The sequence below is a fragment of the Myotis lucifugus genome, unplaced genomic scaffold (assembly GCF_000147115.1).
Source record: "Myotis lucifugus unplaced genomic scaffold, Myoluc2.0 scaffold_115, whole genome shotgun sequence".
Lineage (NCBI taxonomy): Eukaryota > Metazoa > Chordata > Mammalia > Chiroptera > Vespertilionidae > Myotis > Myotis lucifugus.
This window is the reverse complement of record NW_005871163.1, coordinates 924,991-933,770: the sequence shown is the minus strand read 5'-3', so window position 1 is coordinate 933,770 and position 8,780 is coordinate 924,991. Positions and strand designations below refer to the sequence as shown.

Below are 8,780 nucleotides of genomic sequence, written 5' to 3'. Positions count from 1 at the left end.
GGGCCGTTACAGAGGTAATAGAGTGAGGTCATTAGGATGGGTCCTAATCCAATATGACTAATGTCCCCATAAGAAGAGGAGATTGGGACACAGAACAAGGACAGAGGGACCATGTGAGGCAGCCATCTACCAGCCAAGGAGAGGAGCATCGGAAGGAACCAACCTGCCGACACCTTGACCTCAGACTTCTGGCCTTCAGATCTATGAGAAAGTAAATGTCTGTTGTTCAGGCCACCCAGCCTGTGCTCACAGACCTAACACACCTGCCCTATGGCCAGCTAAGTGCGTGTCTCCAATTGTAGAGGGACCTCGGGCTCCACGGCATCTGGGAGGTTGGAGATGCGGTGAGGCGATAGTCCTGCTCCTCTCAGAACCGGTTAGACCTGTTCACTGGTTTTGTCAAAAGCTGGATACCAGCTTCGCTTGAAGAGGACAGTGACTAAACGGAGCAGGAAAAAGGAGAGGGCTGAGATGGTTAAAGGACTCAAGGCCATGCCAATGAGACATTTCAGACTCTCCACGCATCTGAAGGCGTTTCTAATGATCACTGTGGTCCTGGGCAGCAGAGATGCGGGGCCACAGGCCAGGGCATGGGGCTTCAGAATCATCCTCCTCAAACCTGAGCTTCTATGATTCCACAACCTCAGCTCCAAACACCTCTCCTTGGCCCTCCATGGTAACTGATCCTCCCTCTTCGGGCCTGTTGTTTTCATGTGTGTGAGGGTGTCTGTGCATGGGTACGTGCACACACTATAGCCAGCCTCCTCCATCAGACTGGGAATTCCTAATGGGGGTGATCACATCTCCTGCCACCACGTCCATCTGCAGTGCCTGCTCTCATCAAGCTACTCACACCTGGTTTCTCTCCTCTGAAAGGTCTGAGAGCTCAGAAAAAGAGAGGAAGTAATTCCCCAGGCTCTTTGCAAAGCCATCCACTGGAATGGGCTCAGCACAGCTGGGCAAGTGAAGTGTCCCATGGGCACACTCAGGGCCTGGTGGCAGGAATCCCCGGGGGGGGGGGGGCGGGGGGCGCTGGAGGGCCAGGCTCCTGGCAGCTCCTCTCCAGCTCTGCACAATGCCTCGGTTCCTTGGGGAGCTGCACTGTGTGAGTTAACAACTGTCGTCTTTAGATCTGATTGTGCATCCAGATACACAAACAGGGGCCAAAGGAAAGTGAGGCCATGGAGGAGGAAAAAGGGAGGACCTTCTGCCCAGCACCCTCTCTTGGCCCCAACCCTCTCTGGGAGGGGCGTCCGGCACTGGGACTCTGCATACCCGAGGGGTATTAATAATTCATACAAATCGGCAAGTTAAATGCTGTGTCAAAAATAGAAATGCAATCGTCTACAATAAAATTAAAAACATAAAGTCCCCAAATCCAAAGCTTCTATTGACAGTTTCCTGTCTTCTGGAGGAACAAACCTCTCACTGTGCTGGGGACAAAAACATCTCTCCATGTGTTGGCTTCCTCCCTTCCCCGGCTTCGATCCCCAGCCTCCGTCAGTCTCTCTAGAGGCCTCTACAGGCTCAGGGCCTGTTCTCTGGGACCACGTCCTGATCGTCTTGATCTGACCTCACTGCCTGCTGCTGGGCCTCTGAGGACCAGCGGAGGGTGCTGGGATTCTGGAAGCTGGCTGCCAATAAGAAGGCGTTTCCAGAGCGTGGGTCAGGTGGGAGAGGTGGGCGGGTGTGGGAGAGGTGGCAGCAGCCCTTTTGTCTCCTCAGAAGAGACAGAGAGACAGACAGACAGACTGACAGACACCAAGGGTTGGGATTCAGGAGTCAGGAGGCCTGAATTCTAGCTCCACCTCCCTCCTAACCAGCAGTGTGACCTTGGGCAGGTCACTTACCCTCTCTGGGCCTTGGCTTCCTCACCTGAGAAAGGAAGGTATTGATAGACCAATGGTGTTCAAACCTTTTTAAAGCTGAGAGACCCTGTTTTTATGAGAAGTCTCCCCTAGAACCTCAACAGAGAAAGTACGCATAGATTAAAATGGAGAAGTGGGAGTGTGTGGGCGCCAGAGGCCTAATTATTAGGCTCCCGCCCCCACTCTCACCCCCAAGAAACCCAAGGATTCTGTGAAACACAGAAGGAACTCCTATGGTCTCGATCAATTATTTCCAAATGCAGAGCTGCAGACACAGTTGGCTGCCGCAGAATCAGTTGGGAGCTTATTAAAAATTGAGTTCACTGGGCCCCACAAGGTCTCTGGTGGAGCCTGGGAATCTGCGTTTAACACAGGCCCCGCGACTCTAGTGCGCAGCCGGGTTTGGGTGCTGCTGGGCCATATGATCCCCCAGGTCCTTTCCTGCCCTAAAAAACTCCGGCCAACCTGTACCTGTGTCAATGGGCCCTGCAGGCGTCCCTCCTGTCTGCCCCGTGACCTAGACGGGCACAGCCTCCTGAAATATTCTGCTCCTGCTCAGCAGCCCTGTCCTCTGGGGCTTTGCAAAGCTTCAGACCCCAGGATGAGGCCCCCAGCTGTCACTGAGCTTCCCCCAAACAGGAACGTCAGTGACTCGCTGCTTCTGAGGAGCGTGGGTCTATGGACAGTGAGGAGGGGCACGGGCATGTGGGGCATTTGGCTAAAAGGCGGCTGTGGATTGTCTGTGGCATCCAGATAACACAAACACGTGCAGAGCACTTGAATTTTCAAGGCACTTTGGACATGCACTGCCTCCTCTGAGCCTTCTGCCAGCCACGGCAGCTAAGGAGGGCAGGGCTGCCTGTTGTTATGCCCATTTTGCAGATGGGAAGGCAGAGACCAGAGTACCCAAGGGTTTTTTTTAACATGAGACCTAAATTTAGGCCTGTGAAATTATAAATCCCACTGCCTTCCCACAAGGGTGGTTCCCAGACACGAGACCTGGATTGCTTGAGGCTGCATCAGAATCATCTGGAGCACTTGTTAAAATGCAGATTCTTGAGTCCACAGAATCAGTGTGTGTGTGTGTGTGTGTGTGTGTGTGTGTGTGTGTGAATGTAGGGGACGGAGGCTGGGGAACCTGAAAGTTCTGCAAATGCAGGTGATCCATACCCTGCTGTCTCCCTACCTCTTCCATCCGTACACCATGCCCTTTCTGCCACTTCTGGCCCAGAACCCATGGCAGCTCAAGTGAGTACCTATGCCCATCTATGAGAAGAATTCAACAACTTATCACGTGATGGACCACAGGTTCAGAGAAGTCAAGTAACTTACCCCGGGACACACAGCACTTAGATCGTAGACCTGGGATTCAAAGCTGTGTCCAAGGCAGTGTCTAATGATGCCTATGACTATAAATAGGGAGGCTATTTAGGGTGGGAGAGGAATTTAGCCCTCCAGGGTGTTAGTGAATGACATTCAGACCTCTTACAGTACCCCACCCAGGACCACTTACCGTCCAGCCTGGGGGGCAGGCACACTCTCCAGTGATGTGGTGGCAGGTGCCCCCATTCTGGCAGGGGCAGCGCAGCTCACAGTGAGCCCCATGGCTCCCAGGTGGGCACAGCTCCTCGCAGCTGCGTGGGGAAGAAGAGGTGTTAGATGCAGCAGCACCAGTGCTGGGCCCAGTGCTGCCAGTCCCAACGCTCCAGGGCTCCCTAGGAATTAGTGTACTAGGCACAGGTCAGCTGCGATGCAGTCCCGCTTCCTGCCAGGAGGGGGAAGCAGGGCTCAGACATAATGAACTGGACTGTGTGCCTGGGCCAGGACCTGTGGAAGGACGTAAGTGCTTTCAGTGTAAACACAGTGTTCCTCTGGGAGGGAGGGCTAGGAAGGCTTCCCTAAGGAGACCTTCCACTTGGGCCTTGAAGTTGAAGCTCGTTTCACTGGGAGAATGGAAGGGCACGGCAGGCGGAGGAACAGCATGGGCACAGACACAGAAGTGGCCATGGATCCTGCCTTCAAGAGTCTGCCTAGATTCAGAGAGAGGGAGAATCTGGGGCACACCCCAGGCCAGGCTCTGGAAGGCTCCCAGTTACCACGACAGGCTCATGTGTAGGAATGGGCATGGGGTCGTGGCCTTGGGTCTTAGTCCAGTGGCCCTGGCCTCTGGCTGGAGCTAGCCCTGCAGCTGGCCAGACATGGGGGCAGGGACCGCCCTCAATCAGGATCTAGGGCTTCAATGAGTGTGTGTGTGTGTGTGTGTGTGTGTGTGAGAGAGAGAGAGAGAGAGAGAGAGAGAGAGAGAGAGAGAGAGAAAGAAAGAGACTTCAATCTTGCCTCTGAGTGGGTCTCAACAAAGCAGTCTTAGAGGTCCCCTGACAATACAGACTCTCCAGGGAGCCAGAGTCTCTATTTGGGGTCTGAGGGAAGGAGGTAGGGGAGAGGAACAGGCAGAGTAAACTACCCAAATCTATGCATGGTATCTGGCCAGGGCCCTCACCCACTCTGGTTTAAGTGGCCTGGAAGTGCCAGGACCCAGGTGAGCAGAGGCATGTGGGTTATGATCAGAAGAGAATCACAAGGCAAGGTCTGGGCCCTGACCAGCAAGGGACTCCTGGGAGGAGTTAGTGAGCTCCTCTGGCCGTGGGAGCGCCCCGCCCTTCCATGCACAGTCCCAGCTCGCACCATTCACTCCATGGCATGAGCGAGGTCTGGGCATTCAGCCTCTGCAGATTTAGGGTGAGAGACCAGGATATTTACAATCAGGACTATCCCGGCCTTCCAGCTGTTAACCACCACCCTGCCCACCTGCAAGGAGCACGTGGGGACCATGCAGCTGCCAACAGGTCAGCGGGACCCACCCCCCTTCCCACCCTGCTGCCACTTGACTCACTAGACACCGGTGTAGCCGGGAGCGCAGAGGCACTCGCCGGTGCGCGGGTCACAGCTGGCGCCGTGGCGGCACTGGCAGGGCAGCTGGCAGCCCTTGCCGTGGGTGCCGGGCGCGCAGAGCTCCTCGCAGCGCCAGCCGCGGAAGCCAGGGGCACACACGCAGGCGCCGGTGATGGGGTTGCACAGGGCGCCGTTCTGGCACTGGCACCGGTTGCTGCAATGGGGGCCCCAGTGGTCGCTGTCGCAGCCTGCAAGAGAGGAGCGGGTCAGGGTGAGGGCCCCGGTGGACTCTCCTTGGGATGGGGGCGGGGGAACGAAGCCGAAGCGGCCTTCCATCTCTGCTTCCCTCTTCCCCAATAGGCGGCAGCGAGGGGGTATCTGGTGGAAGCTTTGGCACCTCCTAGCCTCCATCAGCTCTTCCCCAAGCCAGCAGAATAATCAGTCACACAGGCTAAGAAGTTGGCTTCTTCAACGCTTCTCCCAGTCCCGACCAGCCTGTTCCAACCAATGCCCCCCGAAGCCCCTCCCCTGTATCAACCTTCTGGAACTGCCCGCGGGGGACCTCCCTCTGCCTTTGCTAAACTCGTCTCGCTGGCAGTCTCTGTTCCTCTCCGCCAGGCCCTTTTTTAGGGTCTGCCACTCCTCTTTTCTGTGGCCCTCCTCCTCTGGGGGACCTCCCCAGGCCTGTTCCCATCTCTCTACCTTTCCCTCTCGTTCCGAGACTCATTAGTTTTCTCACCTCTTGCACCTCACCTTCTATGAGCATGTCTTCTAACTTCCTGCCCCTCCCCTGGCTCCATCTTTCCGTCATCCCTCCCATCTCTCTCTCCTGCTGCTTTTCCCGATCAATACTGCCTACACCCCTGGTTGCTTCATCTTCAGTTCAATTTCATTACTTTTCAGGCAGCCAACTTCAGAAGGAACAGGAAAAAGAAATGTTTCCCTGCGAGGTGACAGACAGCCTTCAAGATCGTTATATGTAATTAAATGTTTCAAAGAGTGATATCTGAGCCAGCTTTGCAGACGTTCACTCGATAGCTGTGAAAAGGAGCTGAATAGCAGAGCCCCAAGCAGGTCACCCAGCCTGCTGCCGCTGCCCACTCTGCTCCTCAGCTGGTGCACACAGGGCACACAACAACAAGCTGTCCTCAAACTCTTGCCTCATTCACTCAAATCCTGGAGTAGAGATGAATGTGGAGTTCAGGCATGGACAGGCACAAACAACGGTCAATGGAGGGGAAGATTGTCCTAGCGAAGGAGGACAGGCAAGGCTTCCTGGGAGAGGAGGCATCAGAGATGAGCTGTAACAGCCGTCTCATTTGTCTGCCTTATCGTGGTGACCAGCTGGATATGAAAGTGCCGTATCCTAAGAAACCCTCAGCCCTGGGCAACTGGAATGGCTGGTCACCCTATTGCCTAGAGACCATGAGGTGGGTAATTGACCTTTGTGCTCCAGTGATTCTAGGGTTCAGACTCAGAGGAAACTGGGCATGTGAGTGGGATTGGGGCAGCTCAGTATGAGCAAATAGACAGCGGCACTCAGTATTGGGCATGTACAAGAGCACAAGGTTCTTTGAGCCAGTGAGCGGATCTTTGGGGACTATCAACCCCCCTGCATGTACCTGCCACTTGCTGACTAGGGTCAAGTGATCAATGTCATGGAGCCTGTCCATCATCCTTTAGTACAGCAGTTCTCAACCTGTGGGTCGCCAACTTGTGGGTTGCGACCCTTTGGGGGGTCGAACGACCCTTTCACAGGGGTCGCCTAAGACCATCGGAAAACACATATATAATTACATATTGTTTTTGTGGTTAATCACTATGCTTTAATTATGTTCAATTTGTAACCATGAAAATACATCCTGCATATCAGATATTTACATTACGATTCATAGCAGTAGCAAAATGACAGTTATGAAGTAGCAACGAAAATAATTTTATGGTTGGGGGTCACCACAACATGAGGAACTGTATTAAAGAGTCGCGGCATTAGGAAGGCTGAGAACCACTGCTTTAGTAGATGGAACCATGTGGTGAGCAGCTACAGTGTTTGGACAGGTTATGGTCTGAACCTGTGGTCCCACGTGGCTAAGTGATATAAGCTGTGGGAGGTGCAGCAAGTAAACAAAGCTCGATCAGGTGCATGTAATTGAGTAGATTCCAAACCCAGGAGAACGTTATAACCATCTTGATCACGCCCTCACTTTGTCAAAGACTCGGCTTGCAGGCGCAGGCCGTGGCACTGTCTCTCTCCACCAGAGAGGGCAGCGTCCCACCCAGACCCAACTTTCTTCTCTTGTCTGTCTTTTCTTAATCCTTCACTGGCCCCTCTCAGGCTCACCGAACCTGGCTGTGCTGGCGCAGCACATACGGCGCCCAACGTGGGGCCTGAGTTCGGGGGAACTAAAATTGCAAGGTGAAAGGAGGCTCCCTTGAGGCACGTGCAGAAAGTAAAAGTAAAGTGAAAGTAGGGTAGGGGCGAGGTTTGGTAGTCGCTGGGTGTAAAACATGGGAAATTCAGGATCTCAGGAAGGGGATCCCTAAAACAATGCTTTGTGAAGCAATTTAACTTTAAATTTTGTTAGGAATTGTAAAGCAAAGGATGGAAGTCCTGGTCAGCGGGATGCTTAGAGCCAGGCCAGGGCATTTTGTTAAGGACTGTCTGCTGTGGTCGATGGTTGCCAACCTCAATATGAGTTTTGACTGTTTGATGACCTGATAGCTCCCTGGAACTTTGGGTCTGTGTGGGACGCCAGACTCGGCGTTGGAGGTCTCCAGCTCTGCAGGACCGAGGGCTGCTCGCTTGCCGGAGAGGACTCCATGCAGCAGCGGCTGAAGAAGCTGAGGAAGGGACCAGACTTCCACCGGCGCCGAGGGGGCTGGCTGGGACTGGTGCCGGCTCAGTCCCAAAGCCAGCCGTCCAAGCAGCCTGATCCTCAGAATCCAGGGGCGACGACATCTCTGAGAGGAGCCAGAGCAAGGTCAGCAGCCTGAATGCCGAGGCCATCCCGAGAGGCTCACCGACCTGCGGCAGCTGTGCGGCCTCCTCATGGAGGAGACGGAGAAGCCGCACCGGCAGCTGGAGGAGGTGCAGGGGACCCAGAGAAGCTCCTTGTCCCTCTGTTCAAAAGACTGAGAGTTGCGATGCAGAAGATCTACGCAAGGGACCGAGGTACCAACATGGGGTCAGCTGAAGAAGTCAGCAGCAGATGGTAGAAAAGCAAGGAGTGGAAGCTACTCCCTCAACCATGTTTCTGGCTATGCTAGCGTTGGTAAGCTGCCAGTGTTCTGTAAAGTCTTTGCGCAGCCAAATCTGAGGACTCTGAGTAGATATCTACCAGCAGCAAAAGAAACTTCAACATGTCTGTAGTTTGATTTCTCTATTGCTGTGTTGCATTGGCATTGTTTTGTTACTGTTTTGTTAATAGCCAGAGTTTTGTTCTTGATGTTTTGGTTATGCTGCATATTTGCCTACAGCTTTTGATGATGTAAATGAAAGTGTTTTTTTTAAAAAAAAGAGGGAGTTGTGAATAGCAGCTACAGTGTTTGCACAGATTATGGTCCGAACCTGTGGTCCCATGTGGCTGAGTGATACAGGCTGTGGGAGGTGCAGAAAGTAAACAAAACTTGATCAGGTGCATGTAATTGAGTAGATTCCAAACCCAGGAGATCATTGTAACCATCTTGACAATGCCCTTACTTTGCATCATGGAATCTGGCTATAAAATAACAACTCGGCTTGCAGGCCGTGGCACTGTCTCTCTCCATCAGAGAGGGCAGCGTCCTACCCAGGCCCAGCTTTCTTCTCTTGTTTGTCTTTTCTTAATCCTTCACTGCCCCCTCTCAGGCTCACCGAACCTGGCTGTGCGGGCGTGGCACAGAACCATGCCAGGCCCCATATCCTAATCATCCTATTTTGTTTTATCCCTTCTTTATCTGTGCCCCAAATATTCACACAAACAAACTGAGCTGCCAAGTTATGAGTGAACATCACCGTCTATTTTCCACCTGGCACTCCTA

The 8,780-nt window shown here is 53.5% G+C and overlaps 1 protein-coding gene across 1 annotated transcript in view; it reads right to left on the bottom strand.

The window, feature by feature from the left end:
- The window catches only part of MEGF11 (multiple EGF like domains 11), a 246,887-nt gene that overhangs the window by 72,750 nt on the left and 165,357 nt on the right, over window positions 1–8,780 (bottom strand). Inside the window, 2 exon segments of the mRNA XM_023757800.1 lie at window positions 3,382–3,502; window positions 4,762–5,008. Of these exon segments, the coding sequence (XP_023613568.1) occupies window positions 3,382–3,502; window positions 4,762–5,008 (368 nt within the window).